This window comes from Falco naumanni, chromosome 7, assembly GCF_017639655.2.
Source record: "Falco naumanni isolate bFalNau1 chromosome 7, bFalNau1.pat, whole genome shotgun sequence".
In the NCBI taxonomy this organism is placed as follows: domain Eukaryota; kingdom Metazoa; phylum Chordata; class Aves; order Falconiformes; family Falconidae; genus Falco; species Falco naumanni.
Window position 1 is genome coordinate 38,010,172 of NC_054060.1, and position 25,480 is coordinate 38,035,651.

The following is a 25,480-nucleotide window of genomic DNA, read 5'->3' on the forward strand; positions in this document are numbered from 1 at the left end:
TCTTACAAGAAAAAAAAATAATAATCACTATTCATTTTGTTCAAACCTCTCCCCGGTTATTTCATGCTTTCCTCCAACTTCGCCCTTTTTAGTCAGATAAGGCAGCTGACCTCTAACTATGACTGACTGCAACAAGCCCTCTGCATAAGGCCTTCCAGCACATGGTGTCTAGGCTTAGGAGATATGATTTTCTTGCATTTTAAGTCAACAATAACTGTCCAAGTCCCCAGGGCAAAGACATCAAAACAAAAGCAAAAGCCTGTAATATGCTAGATTGACTGCACCATAGGCAGCTGTCACCAGCAGGCTGCACAGATCAGACTCTCAATTCTTCTCCAAGAGGTACCAAGTCTTTAAGCCATGGAAGCCCAAGACACCCTCAGAGCTGGTCACGCCAAGCCACAAAGCCAAGCCACTGCCTCCTTCTGCAGCATGGAAGCATGCAGGTGCCATCAGTGACAAGCAGGCAAGCAAGAACAGTGTTCTTGAGCAAATAAGAACATTCACTCAAATGAGTGAATTGAGCAAATAAGGAAGGAAAGAAATGAAGCCATTACTTTGCTTGTCCCTAACAATTTGGGGAGCAAGAAAATAGTCTCATTCACTTTCTCAGGGAAGTATAACTGCTCGCTGGGAGAAGCACTGAGTGTACAGGCTCTGTTAAGCCCTGCAGAAAGAGTTACCTCCATCTTGGGCACCACTAGCTTTCCTACAAAATTATACCAGGAAAGGACTTGCCCATTTTAGCTTACTGATATCCTTACCTTATGTCCTGCTTCAATAACCATGCTGTGCTGCCACCAGTCATTGAATTTATTAAATCTAAAAGGATGTAAGCTCTGAAGAACATGAACCTTGAACCTTGCCTTTAACAAACATCAAACAGCCTGTGGGCAGGATCCATGCAAAATGCTTTTTGTTGCAGTATCCCTGGGCAAGAAGGGGTGATGCTCTGTTCCCAGTGAAATCTGGCTAGAGGTGACAAGCTAAGGTGGTGACACTCCTTGCATCAGGTAACTTATGCCAGTAAAAGGTCTGGCTTCACAAAGTGGACACCCATGAAGAAAAATGATTTAATGGGAAGTCATCTGTCATACTAATGTTCTTAGTAAATTACACCATTAAAGAACTGTAAGCAAGAGACTGGTAATGAGCAAGTCAATGTTATCATTTGCTCTCATTTCACAGGCTGGCTCAGAACCAACTCTTCTTTTTTTATTGTAAAGGAGAACAGATTAAAGAGATGTATAAGGAAATCAAAGTAATTAGGCATGTAAACAAGCTAGCAGGTAAACAGTTGTGATTCAGTGAGGCAACTGTCAACCTCTAAAGGAAGGAAGGTACCCATTTGTATTATTATTTTCTTTTTTTGTCTTTTTTTTATATAATTTCAGATTACTCCTAACACAATCATTAGCATCCTTACAACACACAAGACTGAGCTGTGTTCAGCTCCGACACCACAAGGCTTGCTTTACCCCACCCTGAGGACACACAGTGGGAGAAGCTCCCGTCACAGCACTGAGAATTGGGCCATGCGTAAGGTGGCCAGCACTCCCTGTGCTTGAGCATGAGTTCATCCACTGCAGAAATAAGACTAGAGAGCAAATTTACAATACATCTTGGCTTTTCTCCCAACTTTCCCAAACCTCAGGATGTCAGAATCCTGGGAAGAATCCCTCCACAAGGATGATCTTGACATGCTGGATGTAGGATCTGATTCAGCCCATTTAACCATAGGCATTTAATGAAAACACTGGGTTTAGTTTTCACTAATGCCCCATGTTATCAGCACAGAGACATCAGTGCCTGTGGTGAATGATCTTGGGTATCGTAGTGTCTCTCATGAAGAAGTGGGATGGTACAGTAATTGTCAATCCTAGTTCATAGTTTTATATTCATTTGAAGTGACTCATTCAGTTGAAAGTCAGCACTGCCTAAAAATTATTTCGAACTCCCCAAAACACGGACTGCTATCATTCTTTTGAACTAATTCAACTTAATTCACCATTCAGAAACCCACACCATTGCTTTGCGACTAAGAGTAGTTATTTTCCCAAATGTTACAGCACCCTGATTCCACGCCTGCTGAAGATACGATGCAGTCTCAGATTTCCTGCTGTAGTTTACCATGATTAATTTTAGTCTATGCAAGTGGGCGGTAGAACAAAGGGAGAAGCAGTCATGGAAGCCAGAATCTGTATCCAACTCCGGGAAGATTAGCAGTACCTAAATACAATCATGTCTCAGCAGGGAATATATGAAACAAGTAAACATTAAAACCAGCACATCTCAAGTAGTGAGAGTAGCGTATCCCAAACAGTAACGCCAGCAGATAGGGTATTCTGTACTATGAACGTGCCAAAGGGAACCTCTGTTTCACTCTCTGGTTTTGGTTGAGGATTTTGTTAGTGTGTGAGCAGTTCTGTGCGTACAAATGCACTCCTTAAAGCTGTCATCCATCTGCCTAAGCACGTGAGCAAGTTTTAATACATGGATGCATAGATATAATAAATACATTTTTTTCCCTAATGATTTTTCCATATGAAAAAGCAAACCCTAATGTAGCATGTAGGCAGCAGAATGGATGGAGTATGCAGGCAGTGGATATGCCTGAAAAGATAAACAGATATGTTTGTGTGAATTCCTATTTGCATTAATTAATGCCTGCAAAAGCTTATGTGCTATATAAGCCTAGAAAAGCAGATCTGAAAAAACATTTTACACCTTATATCCATTATGTACTTTTGCTGTCAACTCACATGCTGAGATCATCACAATAACTGGGAAACTTATAAAAGTCCTCAATTTAATCTATTATCAATTTGTAGCTAATACAATTTTAAGGAGAAGTATTTATAGAAATAAATTTTGTAATTAAAAAAATTTATAGAAATGAATATTTTGGGAATTTGTTTTACAGAATCATAGCATCAGATTTAAAAAAAACAAACACATAAGCTGAAATTCCCTTTAAACCAAATCTCAGGTTTTGACAAGCTCATCTGTAAAGAATGGGACAACTGGCAATCTTTGAAACTTTAAGGACTTTATGTATATATCTCTCATATTTTTCCCTATATGAGAGAAAAGGGGTTGTTGAAGACTGAATGTTTACCAGGAAATTTTTTTTGCTAGAGAAGAAAGTCAGAATTTTTTTCATCTGTGACCCAATTCATGTCTGTCTATGTGACAACTACAAACTTTAAATGCAAGCTCTTCATCATGGGCTGGATCTTATGTCTGTAAAGCATCTAACACACTTTGGTGTGCTAAGTAAATGAATAAAAGAATACCCCCCAAAATGCAAATCATTATTTGCTGTATATTCATGAACTTCTCAGAAATCTAATAGGCTTGTCAAGTATTGAGAAATAACTTTCTTAAAAATATTTGTTGTTCTTTGCTAGGTGTAGCTAACATAATTTAAGTATCCACTTTAAGATAGTCTCTTTCATTTTAGCCTAAGAGCAAAAAATTCTCATTTTGAGACTCATGTTTCCGCAAGGCACCTCCCTGGAACCACCTCAAAATCTTACAAAACCCCCACTCCCTTTGACATGAAGATACAGATGGAAAAAAAAAGCCCCCAATATTAAGGGCTTTCAGAAGAAAGGCAGACTCATCATAGATATTAAACAAGTCTCTACATCAAGACCATAGTACAAGTATCCAAATTTTGGAGTCTTGTGAGCATATAAAAGCAGCCAAAGAGCTCTGTACTCTTCAGGCTTGCATGAGTTTAGGACTGGTGAGAGCTCGCCAGAGTTCCTCCTAAAGTCTCCTGCTGTAGGACAGCTAGAGCTGAAAAAGCTCAAGCTGAAGAAGGCAGAATTCAGTCCTCAATACTTCTAAATATATCTCAGAATTTAAAGACATTTCTTGATTTTTGATGACTTCTGCATTTGTCAGCTTAATAGGATGAACAGAACTAGCAAAAGAAAAAATACGAACTTTGCATTTGTCAGCTTAATAGGATGAATAAAAATAGTAAAAGAAAAAATATGAACTTTCATATTATAAATACACCTTTTAGTTAAACATATTTATGTATTGAAGGTTGTCAGGAGACAACCTCTCTCTAGAGAGCTGTTGTCCGTCGTGAGTGAACACTGCAGGGAAACCTGGACAGCAGCAAGTGATGTAAACCTTGACTCACTGTGCTTTCAAATGGAAAACAGGGCTGTGGTGTGTATTTTTTAGGAAAAAAGGACACCACACAAGGATTGCTTTCTGTTCCCAGCCAGGAGCTGCAGAGAGGTCATATGCATTTAACTGAGGGCAGGACTTCATCCAGAGACCACAAACCAGAAACTGGTTCCATTGACAAACCAGGACTTTATTTTGGGCCCTCGTCAAGCTACTGCAATGAAAATTTCACAGAACAGTGAACTTCACCACAGACTTCAACTGCAGTCAATACAGAACTGAAAAACAACATTAGTCAATGTCCAGAGTACAAGGCTTTGCATTTCACCTTATGGAATAACCATGATGCCACACACTCCTCTTTTTGAAAGCTGGCCCACAAGCCAACGGCTGTAGCTGAAACCCAACACACTGGAAATACCAACTCCAAGTTCTACCTTATAAAGTGTTGCTAATTTTACTCTAGCTTCTGTTTATTTAAAGTTATATTCTGCCACCTTACATGTGACACAACGCAAACACAGATCCACATAAATCAGTGGGGCCACCTGCCTGCCGAGACATTCTCAAATAACTATTGATTTTCTATCATGAGTTAAGGCACGGTGAAAAATTAGAAGGAAGGTGAATAAAACATGAAAACATGTACAATGCATACCACAGCAAATGCTCATCTAAAAGCTGCCTACTAAAGACCAACTTTTTTTATTATAACAAGGTTTATAATGGCATACTATCCAATAAAACTGCACTATGTGATTGATAACAGGCATTGTCACAGATTAATAAGAGTGTAGTGGCTGCTAATTTACCTCCATCTTGTGAGTTCATGATATTCAGAGCAAACAGCATTGCATTGGAGAACGTGGTAGCCTCTTCTTTGCTTGCAAAATTCAAGCCATAGACCTGCCGTGCATCGCGCCATTGATGAAAGGTGGGTGTTGCTTGATTGTACTTCAGTCCTTTCACAATTGAGTAATTAATCACTACCTGTGATTTGAAAGAGAAGGGCAAAGATTAAAAATAGTTTTGTTTTCAGCGGGGAAAAAAACCCAACCCTTTGGTAAAGGTTAATTAAATTGGTAGAGGCAATTCATACAGCAGCTCCTACAGGGCTGTATGGTAAGGCAGTGTGTGTTTCAGTGACAGAAGACGCACAGCTGGGGGCGAGATTTACAACAGTTCAACTCGGCCTCAGGGACTTTCAAGCTAGTTTTGCAAAACCTGTTACCTGCTCATGTTTTCTACAGCACCTCCTCAGGATACAGCTGTGCAGATACTGCAGACAGATGTCAGGAGCCAGTGCCAGCAGCTGTTGCCATCTTTTGGGGGATGATCATGCACAACTGTCAGAAAAAGAGCCAGGCAGAGCTCTGGGCGCTAACCCTACACTACAGCAGATAGATGTTCGACTCATTGCACTGGCTCTGCTTTTCTCCTCCCATGCACCTGATCACCACCAGCTTCTTATGCTGAGAGAGTTTTTTCTCTACAATCAGATAGGCAATGACAAAATCAGACAACCAAGTTATTTCCTCTCCCAGCTCCTGCCTTCCTGTAAGTAATTTCCAGGTAAGGTGTGATTGCAGCAGAAGGGTGTTTCTGTGTGTTTTGATTTAATCAGCTAAATACAATGCCCCATTTACCCTTGGGCAGGGCACGGGGGACACGCAGCTGCACAGTATCCCTGGGGTCTGACCAGAAACCTCCAGTGCTAAAAGCGTAAGCTGCTCTAGCTGAAGGTGGAGAGGCAACAGCGTCCACTGCACCACTAATAAGCCAGAAGGACCCACAGCAGAGACAGCACCCCTGAGACAGCCATCTGTGGACTGACAGTGGCACTCTGTTGTAATGCAGATTTAAGAAATAACATGCCAACAGAAGAAATAATTATTCTTATAAACAGGCACAGTGCAGTTGAAAACAGAAGGGTAGGAAATGGAGGTTCCCTCTTCATCAGCACACACAAGCTGGGGCCAGGAGGGAACCAGGGACAGAGAAACTTAAAATTATGAGCAGGGGAAGTCTGAAGTTTATTATTCAAATATAGCAAATGTGGTTTTGAATATTCAAGATTGTCTCTACAAATGGAGTTATTTTGGCTGGAGTTTTATCAAGCGCCAGAAAAATTTCTGGTCCTTGTTGAAAGCAAATCAATGAAAATCCTCCATCAACCTAGTTTGTATGGCTCATCTGTAAATCAGGCAGGCTGGACACTGGTATACAGGAGTAGGAAGAGGGACCCTGGTGCATGCTGTCTGGGAGATGACTCCTAGCGTGAGTTTTACCGTCCTGGACTTCATGAGATGGGGGCAACAACTGAAAACAAGGGAACAAAAAGCCAGTAACAAATAAACGCTGTACCCAGTATTTACTGTTACAGGTAGACCCCACATACCAGAAAACCTACCAATATACCTTTTTTGCAGTCTGATTGACCAGCACTTTGGCAAGTTTTCTTTCAGTACTATTACCACATCTAAAAAACTCCAACATATTAATTAAGGTTAACAATATTTTTGTTAGATGACTGACAAGTCTTCTCAATTATAAAAGCAGAGTTTTAAAACTAATTTCAAAGATGAATGATTCCTAGCTCTGAGTTTTGACTTTTCAGTGGACTGCCAATTTAAACTCATAGAAAAACATTAGAAAAGGTCCTAATACATAAGGAGCAAATTGTTTTTCACACAGTTCTGTTTTTGAAGGATGACACTGTCTCATTGATATAGATAGTTAACAGATGTCTGATAACTAATCTATATTATTATATAAAAAATTACGGAAAGCAGCAAAGAAGCCATATACCAATAGACAATTGCAGATATACTTTATTTCTATAATGCATTTACTTACCTGAGCCAGCATTAAGCAGTGACATAGCAGATAGTCTTTGAATACTTGGTCTAGCTTTAGGCATAAATTATCCTGACGGTTATTGAACATCCAGTATCTGGTCCAACTGTTGCTCTCAAACCAATATCGTTACTAAGTTTCCATGTAAATGCACTGGGCAGCAATCAGACCTACACTGCATTTTTTTTGTCATGTTTAGTAGAAAGATACCTGGCCTGTGATTCAAAAGGAGATGCGAGGCAACCTGCATTTGGTACACATACTCCCAAGAGCTGGTTCCCTGAAAACGGGAACTGCATCGCCAGCATGCTGCGTGGGAAGCCACCCACACCAACCAGAATGAAGTGCAAACCACATTGCTCCAGTTACAGCAAAGCCATGAGTTCACTCTTACAGCTGACAGCTTAGATAGCCCTTTTTTCTTGAAAAATGGTGACATCACCCCTGTTATACCACTGAGCATTGGGAGAGCCTGTATGAAGTTGCTCATACTCGGGGAGACTTTAGATCATCAAGTAGACTCATGCCTGGATCACTAACCCAACAGTTTTAACACATAGCAATTTTTAAGCCTTCCCAACACTTCTGAGTAGCTTAACGAAGGCAAGGTACAACCAGTATCTTTGAAGAAATGTTCAGAAAGACCATGATGTTTTACCAGGCTTTGCTAAGTGAGTACTGCTCACCTACTAAAAGAATCTTCTGTTTCAAAGGACAGCACTATTTGGATCAAAGTCCAGAGCACCAGAGGGTGTAGTGCAGTTGTATAATCAAAGACAGAAATCATAAAAATCTATGCCAAAAATCATTTAATAGAAGTCAGGTAAACTGTTCAAAATTTGCTTTCCCAGAACATCGACCCAACGAACTCAGAGAATCTGCTCTGTTCTGAGGGTTTGATCCCTTCGGTCGAATAGGCAGAATTTGAATGTTGACCTTCAGTAATCGCCGGGATGCCTATACATGTTGCATGTCTTTAAACTCAAAACACAGGCTTTAAAACTGGGAAATGAAACATAAAGTAGCCAGACTTTCATTTTATCTCCATTAGCTCATGTTTCTAGAAAACAGAAAAAGGAGGAGGGGTTCTCCTGCTGTTGTTAAGAAAGAGTGCATAAAGGCATCTTGTACAGATGGTGTGGTGGCTCTGCAAGGCACATGATGATAACTAAGTGCTTGAGAGCAGTAATTAAAATAAAGAAGGTCTCCATGTTTGGAGCATAGGGGGTTTTTTACAGGTGTTTCTAAGGGATCCTTACTCTAAAGCTCCGTATGTCAGTAAGATAGCATCTGCCATGCTGAGCAGACCAACAGTTCATCTTTCAGTCTTCAGTTGTAGTTTATAATAGGTGATTAGAGAAACTGAGCGGAAATCTTGCAGAAAAAATTAATGTGTTTGTCTATATCAAACAGTTCTTCCTATATCTCTTCCCTCAGAGTTTGTCTTAAAAGCTGAAGCGTAACATTTTGTGTGCCTATTCTTTTCTTTTCCAACCCCTTTTAGTATTTTCTATCCCAAACCAAAGTAGCCCTGTTACTGATATAAATGTCTGTGTTTTGAACCCTGTCAAATTCTGGATTTCAGTGACTCATATGGCAAGGAGTTTCACAGAGCAGTTGTACACAGCATTAACATGTTAACAGCTTCCCATGGTCCCGTCACTATAATGTTAAAAAAAGACTTGCCTCACTTCTGCCTGGTACTGTCCTTCACCCTGTTATCTCGGTTTCAAGTGCAGGCTCGCTGGGGCAGGCAGGGAATTTTGGGACCTACTGAAAAGCCCAAGACTGAGAAGCCCTTCCCTCCACAGTCCGTAGGCTACAGCGACGGTGGTGACGGCTGACAGGACTCACCAGCATGGGGCCAGAAGGGACCGGGTGGGCCTCAGGACCACACCTGAGGTGTAACCACAGCCAAGGCCATGGGAAGAGCTCCCACACAAGCCTTACCACCGGCACTCTTGTTTATGGAACCAGGGCAAGACGTTTGCTTGTTTCTACAGAATATGAAATGGTTCAGAAGTTTCTCATCAGCTTGGGCTCTGCCACACCATCAGAGCTCAGAGTCCTCTCATGGGGAGCAGTTGCATGAGTGCTAACACACAGGGAGGATATGGCGTAGCAGCTGAAGGCTGCTACAGTACAGGCCAGATTCTTTATTTCTGTAAGCAGGCCCAAACCTGACCAACTTCTAGTGAGTTACTGTGGTGATTAATTCGTTCTTTATTTTTCAAAAAAACATGTGGTTTAGTTTATATCCCAAGAGTGCTGTTGCCATTTCAGTTTTGGCTTTGGCTCAAACGTAAGATGTCCCACCTTCCCCAAGGCCCTGTTCTCACACTCACTTCCTAGCCACGTCAACTCACCAAGCCCTCAGGAGATATGATTCACTTTTGACTCGCACCTTCATCCCCGCCTATTTGTTCAGCACATGCCTTCCAGTGACGAGACTGTGCTGAGCTGAAATCACCTGATATAAAATCATAATTTTAAAGCCTCAGTTGATCAGGACTCTGAAATGGGGAGCTACTGCTTGTCAGCTAAGCCATAAAGATGGACCACTTGCATGTTTTTAACTTTGTGAGCTTCCTGATGGTGACTGAAGCTAACGCATTTCACCTTTACAACAGGTTAGGTTATGACTGCTGGCAAATCGCAACATGGGGGTAAACCACTTGCTTGCAGCTGCTGGGCTTCAAGAAAGTGAAGGTTGCAAAGAAACATCAAAGCTCGTCTTGTCCAGAAATTGTAATACTGATCTGGCCTTAGCTTCAAACCAGTTCTGGTCTCTGTGGCTACTTCAGCACTTCAAAAGTCTGCTTCTGGTTTTCTAAAGATTACTGCTCGTGCCAGCAGGAGCCTATGCAAATGCACATGTCTGTGCAGAGCAGAAAGGGGAATTCATGTACCACTGATGTGTAACTTAGCTTGCTGCTGCTGCACGCAAGCATGTGATGAGCATGTCACACAGAACATAAGGAGAACAGGAGGTCGGGTGACCACTTCCCGGTGGTGAGAATGATGCTCAAGTTCTGCCACTTTAAAAAACATATTTTTCTGTGGTGAACCTTTTAGACACCGTCAGCTAGAGAAGAAGATAAGCACAGATAAGTTAGACAGAATGAGAAGATGGTAATACATGCACCAAAAAAGGGGCTAGAAAACAGAAAGGCAGCTAGACAAAGACAACAAAAGGAGTCTACAGAAGAAGATATGTGAGAGAAAAAAAACAGAGGATGAAAATTAGAGGGAGAGATTATTAGAGCTGTAATAGAGAACAAGAAAAATTAAAAGGGAGACATTAAAGGTAGGCAGGGGTGAAGTCACGAAAGTTACTCTAGTCTGTGCCTTGCCAAGCAGCATGCAATAAAACTTAAAATTGTTCCTCCATGGTATTGTTGTGTTACATATTTTAAACTAGTTTCTCAACTCTTGGAAATCTGTGTAGCTTCATTATACGCCAAATCACCTATTCACTGAAGATCAGCCCTTTTCAGAAAAATATGGCTTTCCTTGGCAAAGCAACAGGTTTTACTAAAACCTTACTTTCAGTGTGATTTAGCAAAACCTGAGAGCAAGCATGAAATGGCTTGTATAGAGAATGATTTTAACTGAAATGTATTTTTGTTCTTGTCAAGACCTAGCAAGCTTACGATTCCATGTGAGACTCATATAAAATGTATTAAGTTCTGAATCTTGGGACTTTCAGAACATTCCTTTTAATACTACTATGCTATGCTGTCTTTAATTTATTTATAATACTGGATTTTTGTCACCATATTGAAGGTGAATACTTTCTTTTAGACAGTTTTAACTAAGGCAACCTGTACTTTTTTTTGTTTATTTGAGGGAGGAGCTTTAGTCTTTAAACTCTAGAAAAATAGATTCTTCTATCAGTTTCCTTCTGAATTGAGATGATTTTCAGATGGCATGCAGCCTTTTCATAAGCAGGAACATTTTCAAGCAAATAGAATGTTACAGTTAATGCAAAACATGTTTAAAGTACAGATCAAGATTTGACTTTTTAACATATCCTACTCTTTAAATTGTATACTCTGATTAAGACAGACCTCTGGTAGACAGTCTTCCTTAGATATATATGTAGACTTTATGACTTGTGCTTTTTTCACACATGAGCTATTTTTTTACATACAGCTATTCAGACCCATCTTAGATCATAGTCACATGAAAATCATTTACATTCACCTGCTAGCTGCGTAAAATAAACAGCTAGCATGGCCTGTTACAAAGTAGCACTGGCTTTCACAACTGGCTAAGAAGCCACTGTACTTAATTTATTTTTGAAAATATTTTCTACTTTCAAAATGGAACTACATTAATATATTGCCTTTGCTCTACTGAGAAGGATAAAAACAGTGGCAAAAGATATGGCAGATGTATCAAAATTTCACTGCAGGGAGCTGAAAACCAATGTGCTTAACCCTCCAATCTATTTCTATTCTGCTTTTCCTTTTTGCAAAATGATGACTGTGTACAGGGACAGCGCAGCAAAGTCATTATCCAGTCCAGTAAGCAACCTGACTAACTTTTCCAGTTGGCCCAAACATCATTACAGCTGACAGCTGAGGGGCATCATCTGCATTTCCATGAGCAGATCGGTCAATTCCAACATTTGTGGCAGCTGAGAGGTGGCAGTGCCCCAGCTCCTGCTCTCTGCCTTGCCTTGCCCTGCCCCTGCCCATCTCACACTGGCAGTGGTGCTCATCACACCTTCCCAGGAGGTGCCGCTCTCTGAACCAACAGAAAATCAATCACCCACTTTTTTCTGATCCTTCTGCCAGGTTGAGTGCCTGAGGTGAGTACGAGAGGCGGGCAGCCAGTGCCACACTGGCCTCATGCCAACACACAGAGGGAATCCTTGACAGAAACTTCTGCCCTAAAATGCAAATGCCACTATGGTATAGCAGTGGTACTCCACCCAGGTACATTTTTGTAATTTAGGGTCTAAACATGACATTTGGTTATCGAGCTTCTGATGGCATGCACTGCCCAGCACACTGGTGAGCCAGGCTGCTTGCAGCCACACCGTGGCTGCCCCGCACTGAGCACCACCCTTTGGGGGCTGAGGGGAGTCTGATACCAGTTCTGATAATCTAAATCCCATATAACTCCTTTAATACCCCAGGGAGGTCCCACGGACTTAGGCTCCTGTAAATCAGATCACAGTGTGCACCTAGGATTTTAAAACGCATTACGAGGAACTAATTACTTACTACAGTAATGTAACAATCACACTTTGTGAGATAGCAGTGCAGAACGATTGATTTCTATTTTTTTTTTGCAGTACTGAAAACCTGCAAAAGATAAGTTAGGGGGAGCTGAGAGCAAAACCTGCAGAATACGACTCATTTCACAAGCGAAAAATGAAGGGGGGAAAAATAACATCAAAACCTCTCTGGCATCTACCAAAAGTTCTGTTTGCAAATAAGAAGTAATAAATTATGATACATTCTGTGTGCAAAAAATTGTATAAAATCTGAATGACTGCAGTAAAAAGACTCACAGGCACCTTGCAGGGAGCAGGAAATGTTGCTAGACTGCATTAAATATAGAACTGATTGTATCAAATGAGATCAAAGGTTAATTTACAGGAAACTCGGTACAGTTACTCACTTGTTGATCTTGCAGTTTAACTCCAACTACCCTGAAGGTGTTAGTGGCCGTGTTGTGGTATATGTTGATTCTGCTGAATCCCTGCTGTCCAGGTTTTATTGGCACCCATTTCTTACTGGTATCGTCATAGACCATAACTGAAGCTCGGGCTTGGCAAATACTCTGTTCACTGGAGAGCAAAAACAAAAAAATCAGGAAAAAAAGCAGTGAATTTGCTGTGTACTACTGGAGAAATCCAAAGGAAAAAAACCAACAGAAATTATCAGAACTACTTACAACATATGTTTTCTAAGACATCTGCTAATCCTTTGAACGCAATCTCTCTGTTAAATTAAAGCTGGCATGTATGTGTTCATAGATGTAAAAAAACCCCAGTATGCTGTTGTTTGGAACTGATAATCTATTTTATATAAAAATATTAGGCCCTGAGGAATAACCTGTATCACATAAACATTATGAAAACCATCCAACAGTATGAATGCTCCATTTATTTTATGTACCTATTGGCAAGTGAAGCCTTTCACATTTGCATGAACACTTAACAATATTTTACAGCTTACTGACAAAATAACGTGACATCCACAGCTGAGTTACACATTTAGAACTGGAAGCAAGCAGACCTTGAACCAAAAGCCACGTTAGGTAAACTGAAGACATCAATTACGTTAATCCAGCTGACGCCTAATACCCAGACCTGCTGACGCACTTACAAGTCCCAGAATACATGGTGCAAAACACACAGGAACTCTTTTTCCCTTCACCCTAGTAGCAAGGAAAGTGGGAAAAGGGAATCCATGAATGTCTGCATTCCAGTGTTAAAGTACATAGGCATTATTTCATACAGCATTAATAACTATTTTTTTTTCCTGTAGATTTACAGGAAACCATCAGCTCTTTACTTCTCACTTGCATATTCGTGAGTAATATACGCGCACTAGGTTCCTGCTAAAACACACCTCTCATGTGCAAGAAATGCCACTGGCAAATACAGTTGAGATGACATGTCAAAACAGATCAGGATATCAGTTCCTGCTCTCCTGACTTCCCAGCCACTTTTCTTACACCAGAGAAAATAAGAGTTCCTTATACGAAGAAAAAAATGAATCCTCCAAATTTTGGAGATTTGAGATTGTCAAATGTAACAGGATTTTCAATAAGCAAATAGTGCATCTTAGGCCTAAATAAAACTGTTAGTATTTATGTCCTGCAAAAATCTAAAGTTCATGACCATGCTATTAACATTAGATCTATATGTAATTATATATGCCTCCCTTCCTTAGCCCAAGCTGTATTAAACAGTTTTCAGCAGCACAATATCGAGTGGTAATCTGCTTTGCACACAAATCCTTTTTTTTCCCCGCTCTTGCATACACTTCTTTGTGTCGGTCTTGCCTCTGTAATGCCTCACTGGCACACACACAAATAAACGGGAAGCTCCTGGGTGGTGCTAAACCGTATCGCTGCACTGCCACTGTGCCGAATTACACTGCTTGTAAATGATACCAACTGCTGCAAACCCACACCCACCCGACCCCGCCACTGTCAGCACTTGAACGAAAGGGAGCGTGTTACTGTAGGTATTAAGAGGATCTGGGTAGATCACAGCAGCAATTTTCAATCTTTTCTGATTTGTGAGTCTCAAAAAGATTTCCAAGGCACACGCATCCCCCATCGTACACTGAAGCCTGCTGACTGGCTTGTTTTATCAGTCACTTCACATAGCCTCCAGGTAGCCACAGACCTCCTCCAGGCTTTAGGTAAGAGAAAACTCCTCACAGCATTTACAGAGGGAGCAATGACGCTGGCAGACATGTCCATAAAGAGCAAGGCAAGAAAATTCAGAATACATTGTATTTTTATTAGATAGCACGGAAACAGCTAGAGTCTGTTACCGGGGCAATATATTCAGATCAGAAAGACCAAATATTATTTTACTTATATTCTTCAGAATTTATAAAATTGAGCTCATCCATCAGTTGCTGTTGCTTTGTTATGTGAGATACTTGGAAAACAGCTGTGCCTTTTCTGATGTACCTACCCAGCAAACACCTCTACCTTCCTTTTTTTAAGGTAAGCTAATGTTTTGTGGCAGCTTCTCCATATCTGACACTAGCAGCTGAGGGATTTGAGCTCTCTCCAGCCTGCCTAATCCTCCAACTGGTGCAAGAGCTGCAGACTGGCAGCAGCAGCGGCACTGCTTGCATCCTCCAGACCTGTCTGGAGATGCTCAGTCTGCCTCAGATTCACAGAAATGCACCAGCCAAAAGGCAAGTACACTGGATTAGCTTTTGCCATGTGGAAGTGGAATGGTTAAAAATAACCTTCAGTGTGGTCTTGTGGCTGGATGGTGCCCGCCTGCCTGTGCTATCAGGTGTCTCGTGCCACCTCCACCTCCAGAGCTGGGGAAGCATCAGCTGCCTGGAGCTACAGCAACCCCCTGCCCAGCAAGCTTGCTGGCTCCCAGAAAACATGGTCCCCAAGAGAGTCACACTCATCCACGGTGCCACTGGGTCTTTCTCCTCAAGACTTGCTGGTTGCTACAATCTTCACTGTACTAAATTAAGCAAGAGCACGTCATTGGTTTCACCAGAGCAAGCCTGGGACCCAATGTTGCCTTCATTCCAGACAAATTTTGGAATCCACAATTACCACGGGCTCCTTGATTAGTCAAAATTAATTAAATTATGCTTACATACAACAAAGGGAATGCACTCAACCATACAGACATGAGGGCCTTACCGTAGCATTATTCATAATGCCAGATTCCAGTAGATAGGTAACTTTGCCGTCAGATTTTGCTGCCACTAAAAACTGCAGCGAAGGATCCCTCTACAACATGACTGAAATACGGATATAGACCCCAGGAGCAATATTTAATGCATGGCAACCAATTGTTATTGTAACATAAAGCAACACATCAAGCTCAATCCCTGCTCTCCCTGCAGTCAATGGAAGGTTTTCATCATTCATTTAAATGGAAACAGGATTAAGCCTGTTATCTGGCCTCCAGTGAAATAACAGAAAGAACATAAACCAAGTACAGCACAAGGGGAATCCTTTCCTGCAAAGCACTTCATCAATCTTTCAAAACCTAAAATGCCCCCAGGGATCCATTGCTAGCTTGCTGTCTCACCCTAAATGGAGGTGTAAGTCTTTACGCCTGAAGACTCTTTATTCATCCTACCCATGAAAAAGCACAACCGTCCCATTGCCATTTTAAAGGGGCTTCCCTGAAAACAGCCCAGAAAATGCTCCTCTTACAAAGGTCAGTAAGAATCTCGCTATTACCCTCTATGGAGTCCATTTTTTCAAACATAAATCAAAAACCAGTGGTTTCACAAAGCTCCAGCAAAGGTTTCTGTTATTTTTGGGACAATATACCATTGATACTTATGTCAACTACACGTAACAGGTAATAAATATGAGTTTTAGTCACACTATTGTGCATAGTCACATTCCTTCTCCATGAGACGTTTGGCAGATGTTAGCATATATACACAAAATCATGACTGTCGACTTCTAGAAGTTGCCTTATTTTCCTAAGTATACACAAAAGTTACTGAAAAATGGGCACGTGTTGAAGAAGATCCATCAAGTTTCACACACTATGCCAAATATTACTAATTCCCCTATTGATTTTTTTATGTTACATTAACATGCAAACTGTCAGAATCAGGTTTAAAATACTTTCTCCTAGAGCCACAACAATTTAATACAGCTTTTGGTGGGTCACCAAATCATGTTCACAGAAGGTGTAACAAATGACTGCAACTAACCAACTTCAGGGTTAAACACCTAATTCTGTAGACTCTACTCCAGCATGCCAGCTGCACCAGGAGAATTTCACTTTTACAGACACAGCTGTTTCCTTGGGGCAAACGTTCACTTAGCATAAACTGTGAAAACTCCCCTGATAGAAATCAAGGTATCCGTATCGTGCTCAAACCTATAATGGATCTACCTTGTTTCAAGCTACTTGTGATTCTCTCACCTTCAAACAAGCTGTTTGCTGGTATTAGGAAATGCAAACAGCTACTTTTACAAACATTTACCTTATTTTGTATTTCCACCTCCCATCCATTTCCCCACCCCCAGCCTTTAAATGATCAATAATTAAAAATTATTTCAGACTGATCCAATCATCCTTATTGGTGTCAGAAATTGTTCATATTACTTTGCCCCAGGCTTGTCCTACCTGGGAGCAAACCCTCAGCACAGAGAACACGTGAGATAACTCACATCTCACTCTGTTTGTCCCCTGAGTCTGCCTTCAGAAAGTCACAGCTGTGTGGTTAAACTTGATGTGCAAGGAACAGATGCTGATGCTGGTTTAAGAAGCTGACAGAATTTTCTCAATGTCAGCTTAAACAGCTAACAAATACAAAATCCTCTATATGGAGATGTGTGGTCTGTGCAGTATGTATCTGTGTAAACCACAAAATTAGTGAGCTACAAGCCATGTTCCTGCAGCCTTTAAAGTGTACTGCACACTCTAATTGTCTGATTTGCTAAACATTTTAATTGGTTCCACTACAACAAATATAATAATGACTGGGGTGCAGGGAAAGTGTTTCAGTAGTAATCTTTACAGAAACAGGTGGACATTTGTCTCTGAGAACTGGATTAACAGAACAAAAAACTGAGAAGACCCTCTGAACACAAGTCACTCAGGTCATCAGGACTCATGTAGACCGTAACAGAGACCTGAGTCATTACAGACAGAACTCACTGTAGTGCAGTGGCTCTCCAGCCTTCCCACCAGAGACTCACCACCAGCTTTGCTCATGACTCCATTTCTCATTGGGAGCCTCCTTGCTCCAACACATTGGTCATGCTTGTGACTCTCTCTGCGACCTCCTTTATCAAAGTTCCCTCTGCAACCAAACTCACAGGACAGATGGTGTCACCCAACCTCTGTCCCAAAGCACTGAAGCAGTCCTCAGTTTGCACTCGTTCCTGGTTGCCTGCCTGTGCAGAGAGACCCCTCCAACAGCTCTGCCCTTGCCCCAGTCAGCCTGAAGTGAAGCCCAGTTCCCAGGGGAGCTGCTGTTTTTGGTGTCTTGCTCAGCTTGCATGAACACATTGAAAACCTTTGGTCTGGGCCCTTTGTGCTGGGCTTTGGCTGCATTGCCAGTGGGAGATGAGCCTTCCACACTGAGCATCTGCTGCAGGTGCCTGGCCATTGCTTTTCTCCACTGTTACGCTCCAGCACCTAAACAGTTTAAGATTAGTTACAGGAAAATAGTACAAATACAAAGAAAGCTTCCTTCCTAAGCAACTCTCGAAAAGACTGATGCTGATAAATAAAGTCATGACACACCTGCAAGATTTTACAGAGTGGGAAATGGAAATACTGGTACCTACAGTGTTAACAAAAGTAAGGTGAACATCAGTTTATCTCCACAAGGAAGAGTGCTCTAGTACTATTCTTTCTGTTAGCAATGAGACATTCATTTTGAATTCTCTATTACACTGGCATACCCAGCAGGAATTGCCATGCACAATATCTTTTGCAGACACTTCAGCTGTAAACCAAAAAAGAGACAATTTATAAGGGACTCGAGTCTCACACTAAGCCAGGACTTTGGGAGATGAGTTGCTAAATTTGGGAACGTGCATGCAATCCTGGCATGACCAGAGAAACTCACATAAACTTCTGTCACCCCTCAGTGCTCTCGAGCATGGAAGAAGTGAGCAGGAATACAAAAAAGAAATGAAGTACACAAAAAAAGTATGCCGTGAAAGAGACATTCCACCTGGGTCTGACTGTCAGTCCAGAACAGCTCAGTCTTCAGCACTGCCGGTGAAAGTCTGCAGAAAGCCCTGACTTCTTGGTGTCCACCATGGCACTTGACCAGCACGTCTGCCCATCAGTGGAGATTTAGGGCCAGTGGAGTGGCTACAGATTGATGCCCTTGTAAGCCAGTACATTTGCACAGTTTATGTGGCTGAGATTTTGTAACTATATGGTGGAGTTAATTTTAACCCATGACTTTTCTGGTAGGTTTTGCAAACTGAAGCATAAGAATTTAAATGATTCTAAGGGGAGCTCCAGTCAGCAGCATCTCACCTCAGTGTCTTAAATAAATGCTTTAAGAGAACTGCTTTGCAGAAGGCACTTCATAGAGGAAGCATAGTGATTTAGAGAAGTACCATTGCTGCCAGACAGCCAGACTCCCAGAGCCAAGCTGTGCTCCGGGAAACTCTCCCTTCAACTTCCACCTACTCCAACAAGGTAGGGTCACTGATGTCTCCCAGTGGAGACACTCCACTGCTTCGTTAACGCTTTGATCCACACGGCATTTCTTTCTGCAATGAAGTGTGGTTCACCTTCAGATTTTGCATATCATCTTGAAGATATACTTTGCGAGTTCCTAAAAGTAAATATCAGATAAATGTTTAGAAGTTCCTAAAAATTAGTCAAGTAAATGGCCTGGGAAAACACTATGAACCCAATTAGTCAAAAACAATAAAAAAGCAACTTGACTAGATCAGGTCGCTATTAATATAAACAATTTCCCTTCACGCTTAAATTACAGAAATAAAAAGAAGAAGTAACTAATCTTGTAAAATAGACATTATGCAAAACCCAAAACCGAACTGTCAAGTGAAAATACATGACAGAGGGCTCTCACTCACGGGACAACCATATCCATATTTCAGAAGAACAATACCTTAAACAAAGGCATTGAAAGACCATAATCTTAACTAATAATCAGGAGATGCAGATTCGTAAGTGAATACAGAAAATCAACATAAAGGTCTTTCATTAAAGCTCACATTGCTTTGCCTTGGTCTCCCTTCAATCCCAGAAGAAATGTAAATAAACCTGTGACAATTCCCCTGGAGCTGATGGAGCTAGACCAGGAATGAAGAAGGCTCGCTCCGTCAAGTCAGCCTCTCCCTCACGGCCAGCAGATGCATATTAATGGAGCATTACCATGAAAGCTTAATTACCATTTTACACAATCATAAATTATCCTGTGAGGCTACAACCAAAACACAGACCTTCCGCGTTTATGACAGTACATGCTTTACTTCCCACCCAGTCATGTTAACCCTGGTCAACAAATTCCCTGCCACCCCCACGGTTCCCAGATACTTACCTGCTTGCCATCGAGGAAGACCTAGTCCGGTAATCCCACAGGACTATATGCTCAAATCCAGCACGTGCACTTAAATCCAAATAGGCTACTTCACCTGATTACTGCGCAGAGGACAAATTTGGCAGAGACAAGCCAGGAGACTCTATGAAGGCTTATAAGCAAAACAGGAAAGGGAAGCACTACTGAGAGAGCATAAGGGCAGGAAGTAACACTTACTTGTACGGCAGGGGCGGGGAAGGGGCTTTAAAGAGGAAAAGTGTTCTTTCTTACAGTGGATTTACTGAACAAAAGTCCAAACACTATAGATTAAGATTAGATGCACCGCCTCTGCCGCACCAGTAGCATGGCTATTAAAAATATTTCACTTATTTTCTCAAGGCACGGGTTCACTGTTCAAGAAAAAGCAAAAGCAAACAAACCTCAGACGCAGAAAAAAATTGCTGTTACTCATTTATGGCGTGGGTGTTTGCACGGTGCAGAACCAAGGGCCCCCATCCCACCTTGCAGCCAACCTGGCGTTGCCTACCGGCTGGCTGGGAGCCAGCTCCAGCCCAAAACTTGAACTGGTGCAGCATGGTGTCCGGGATACTGCGTGCTGGCCCTTACCTCCCATGGCAATACAGCTTTTGGATGGGAGACGCCTTACACCTGGGTGACTCAGGGTCCAGCCAGAGCGAAAGTCTTTTTTTTTCGGTTGCTCTCCAACCCTGTCATCCTACTTGGGACATCACCGTAAGTACATATACTAAGAAATACATCTTCATGGAAGGAGGTAACCAATCAAGCAGCTTACAGAAGGACACGGGAGAAATCTCCAATGTTTAAAAAACAAGACAAAATTTGCTCCCAGGGGTTTGCAGGCAGTGCGCGCCCTGCCTCCGTCACCAGCAGCAGGCAGGCCCCCAGCCAGCTGGGACGGGGAGACAGCAAGGATGAGACTTTGTCACCTCTCCCTTGCGTGCCTGTCTGACCCTGCTAAGACTCCCACAAACAGCATGCAGGATTTGGCTTGAAGTAGCCACTGTGGAGATCACAGCCATGTGCAAGAGGGTACCTTACCTCACAGCATCTGCTGTAGAAGACATGCCATCCACTACTGCCTTTCCAGGTTAGTTCTGTCTACCAGCCTGTCTCTTTTTTAATTGGAGCACCCTGCAAAACGAAACCTCTTTGACTGTTCTGTGCCCGCAGGAGACCCCTGAGAGGCTACAAGCTTTCATTTCCATCTTGCCATGAGTTGCCTACATACATGTCTGCATGCATCCACGTTCCCATTAACAGGGAGGTTGGCTTTTCCCTGCAGTACCACTCTCACCTCCCTTGCTGTCTCTGCAAGCTCTCATTTCCTTGCTCTGCTGCTCTGTTAACTGGGCACTGCCATTTGGCTATAGCAGCAAGATGGCCTATTAACACAGATTGAAACTATGCAAATTTAGGAATAATAATTGATAATATTGCAGCAAAAAGAATGAAGGTCTTAAAGAGCAGAACAGCAAAATAATACTTTAATCCTACCTCACCTGGGGTAAAGCTGCAGCAGTTTTGGTGGGCTACATTTTTAGAGCCCCTTGAGACCAATCATCCTTCTTTTCCCCCCATTCTTCCACTTGGCAAATTTGTACACATGGATGTAAACACCTTGCAAACACAGTCTAGTCTTCCCAGCTTTGCCTCAGGGTATGGCAGCATTATGGCATGAGGAGATTAACGGTGCAGGGAGAACTAATGCCAGGAAAATGCAACAGGGAGAACCGGATGGACCCTGCCATGGTCTGGTTGCAAGTAGAGAAAGCTAGGGTTTTCCTCCTGTTTTCATGTGAAATTATCTTTTTTCTTTTTTTTTTTGGAGGGGGTGGGCGGGGCATTGTCAGCATGCTCACAAATTCTGTTAATGTGTCTAGATATGTCATCTGTTATCTGTGATTACACAAACATGGACAGTGCAAACACAAAGTGCAAACAGGCGCAGAATAAACCCACCCGACAGTCGGAGATCCCAACTGCCTCTCCCTAGCTCAGGCCGTCGTAAGCAATCCCTGCCTAACCACTTGATGTCCTTTACCTTAACAGCACTTTTTAACACACATTGCTTAAGAAAATACTTTTCCTGTGGCATGACTTGAGCCACCCCACGATGCGATCTCAGGCAGGTAGTGCAGGATCAGCACGTGGAAGGGGAAAGGAGGGTTTGCAGTTACTTGTGTGTCACCGCAGCATTTTGCTGAGCCACTTTGTGCCCTCCTGTGCATTATACAAACTAGGAACAGACATGTTACTTCATCTGAACACAGTTCCCTAAAGTGCAATGCAAATGAACTATTTCCCTCCTCTAAACCATTGCAAAAAAATCTTTTTCACCTACTTTGATCCCTTTTGCCCATTTGCCTGAACTTGACCTGGAGCAGGGGCGTGCAGGGTGCAGACACCAGGTAATCTCCCAGAGCACCCCACAAACCGCACAGCTGCTCAGCTCTTTAAGACCTGCTGGAAACACAGCAAAGACCCATGATTTTACTATGAAGGCTGGATGTAGCAACACATGCACATGGGCATTCTCTGGGTGTCAGCACCAGAAGCTCTGATGTCTCCACTGATGTAAGCAAAGCCTGCAGAGCCCTGAGGAGACCAGTCCTCAGCAGATCACAGAATTCCTCACGTCCCTGCAGTTGTTTCAGAGTGCAGCATATATGTGAATAACCTTAGATCCCTGTTTAATATAATAAGAAGAGAGAAGTGTAACAAATAAGATGAATTTGGCAAGGCACAGCAGCTACATACACACCTCAGTGCAGTTTGTTGGAGAGCAAGGGCTACAAACACCACTCTGCATGAGCAGAAGAGCAGAGTGCTTTTCATGTTCACTGGTTTTCCTGTTATAAAAGATTGTTTTCATGGTCCAACTGAAAGACCTGCAGAAACTATTGGTGAAATGGCACCTAGTAAAAACATGGCTGTCAAAGTCTGGTTGATCTCACGGTTGCTAGTGCATCGCCTGTTCAGTTGCAGCTTCTAATTCCTCTGCAGTAAATCTCTGTGTGACTGAATGGTTTCCGTTTTCAACTGATGGGGGAAGCTTAAAACCAACAAGAAAGAAAGTTCTCACTGACATTTAAGCAAAGCTTTTTATACTGTGGTTTTTTAATGTCCTTTTTCCTGTTTAATAAAATACTTTATCATCACTGTTCTGGGATTTCAATTTGGCTGCGTTTTCCTGATACTGCACCCTTCTGCTTTGAGATCGGGGTGGATTTGGGGCACTACCTCGTTCCCTTCAAAAAAATCTGCTTTTCATTAATTTAAAACTTGACTTTATTTGGAGTCAAGTGGCAGTTCTTCTGCATAGCTTACACTGCTTAGACTTACTGTAGAGTGTGTCCATGTAAACAGTATGTTACTGTGTGTATTAAAAAAGAAGGACATACCTGAAAAATGCACCTCCAAATAACTACGGACTCAAATTACTAATTACCCAGATCAGCCACACCAGCTCCACTGTTCTAGGCAGAGGGATGCAGGAAGATGGGCTAAGGAGAGATCACAGCAGCCTTTTTCTCTGATTTCACATGTCTGGGATAGATAGGGTCACTGATATTTGGGGAAGGAGACAGCACTTAGTTGTCAGAGTATTCTTCCTGTTAAACCAAGCAGATATGATTCTCCTTACACACAACTATCACCTACAATAATATCAGCTTAAATAATCCAGTTTTAAAGATTTGGTTCTCCTGGACACAAATACCTCAAGCACACATGAAAACTCCCAGCCTCCCCCAGCTCCTGCTAGCACTGTGCATGCCCAAAGCACAGCAAAGGGCAGGTCACCACTGACACATCCAATGTCACACCGGGAAACAGTGACAGTGAGTGGGACAAAGCCCAGTGCTGCCTCTCTGTGCCCTCATCATAAGCCAAATTAGTTTCATTAAGCACTACAGTATACATTCCAGCAGAAGAGCCTCTAATCACCCCTTGCATTGCTAAAATGCTTATGTGGCCCAGGACTAGAAAGGGAACACTTAGAAGGAAACAGCACTCTGGGACAAATGACAAATAAGACCCAGTAGCTGATTTCTGTCCAGCCATCACAAAGGACCATATGCTGGATAAACAGATTATTTCAGTCATGTGTTGAGATCTGTTTGAGAAGATCAGGATTCCTGAACACAGAAGCGAGGCTTTAGTTGCAATTATGTGAACATTCCCACAGGTTTCCGAGCAGCATTTCTGCTGGCCATGTACTAGGATTTCATGTTCCAAAGACTTCCCAGTTCTGTATTCACTTTCTTTTGGAGAGATTCGTTACCAGATGAAATATGATTTGGATAAGACAATAATGTTATATAGCTTCAATCTTAGAGCTACAGGCTGAACCCAGAAAAGTGAGTGTCTCAGCCTCAAAATTAATGATCTCCAAATGCAAAACCCAGTTAAGTTTTAAGAATGAAATGATACGCTGTAGAATGTGTTGTGTATACTCTAAAAAGACTATTACAACTGTAATACAAAAATAAAACTGTAACCACCTAAAAGCTATTTGAAGGCAGATACAATTAAAACATCTTTTTTAGAATCATAGACTCAGAGAATCATTTAGGTTGGAAAAAACCTTTGAGATCATCAAGTTCAAAAGCTAACCCAGCACTGCCAAGTCCATCACTAAACCATGTCCCTAAGCACCGTATCTATGCGTTTTTTAAACACCTCCAGGGACGGTGATTGCACCACCTCCCTGGGCAGCCGGTGCCAGTGCTTGACCACTCCTTCAATAAAGAATTTTTTCCTAATATCCAAGCTAAACCTTCCTTGGTGCAACTTGAGGCCATTTTCCCTTCTCCCTGTTGCTTGTTATCTGGGAGAAGAGACCGACCCCCATGTCACTACAACCTCCTTCCAGGTAGTTGTAGAGAGCGATAAGGTCCCCCCTGAGCTTCCTCCTCTCCAGGCTAAACAGCCCCAGTTCCCTCAGCTGCTCCTCATAAGACCTGTGCTCCAGACCCTTCACCGGCTTCGTTGCCCTTCCCTGGACACACTCCAGCACCTCAGTGTCCCTCTTGTAGTGAGGGGTCCAAAACTGGACACAGGATTCGAGGTGCGGCCTCACTAGTGCTGGGTACAGGGGGATGGCCACTGCCCTCATCCTGATGGCCACACTCTTTTGGATACAATAATTTCTTAATTACTTCATACCATCCAAATAACTTTTTATACATGTATATCTGTTGTTTTTAATTCAGTGTTACTCCCAAAAGGCATCTCATTATATTGCACAAAATTCAAAATTTGCATATGGCAATGTCTTTTGTTTAATGACCTCATGATTCAGAAATCTGAAAGTTCACAGTGAAAATGTACACTCACATTTCATAACGAGATAATTGTATGGATATATGCACAAATGCTATATAACAACATATAAAATATGCAGTTATCTATTCAGATTTGTAAAACTAATTTCACAGCTGTTAATAGCTTTTGAATGTAAGACATTTCCTCATACACTGAGAATTGCAACTGCTAAACATGCTGATGAGAGAAAAAATTTCCTTGTCCTCAGAAAGTTTAACCCTGTACATTAATATATGATATTGCTGTCTCAAACATTTTTCATGCTCTCCACTCATTTTAAAGGAGCAGGAAAGATATTGGAGAATAGAATATACTTACCTAGTAGTACAAGGGTTAAAACATGCAATGAGGTAAGGTGCCACTTTGTCAGCAAAGCAATTGTTCCTGTG

At 42.0% G+C, this 25,480-nt stretch overlaps 1 protein-coding gene across 5 annotated transcripts in view; it reads right to left on the reverse strand.

Moving 5' to 3' along the window:
* Positions 1-25,480, reverse strand: part of EVL (Enah/Vasp-like) — a 132,222-nt gene that overhangs the window by 64,187 nt on the left and 42,555 nt on the right. For 4 of the 5 annotated variants that reach the window (XM_040600396.1, XM_040600398.1, XM_040600397.1 and 1 more), the window contains exons 2-3: positions 12,640-12,808; positions 4,962-5,139 (exon numbers count right to left, since the gene is read on the reverse strand). In XM_040600396.1, coding sequence (XP_040456330.1) covers positions 4,962-5,139; positions 12,640-12,774 — 313 coding nt within the window. In that variant the 5' untranslated portion in view covers positions 12,775-12,808. Of the gene's footprint in view, positions 1-4,961; positions 5,140-12,639; positions 12,809-19,745; positions 19,906-25,480 lie in introns of those variants that run through there. The other variant, XM_040600395.1, reaches the window with a different exon arrangement.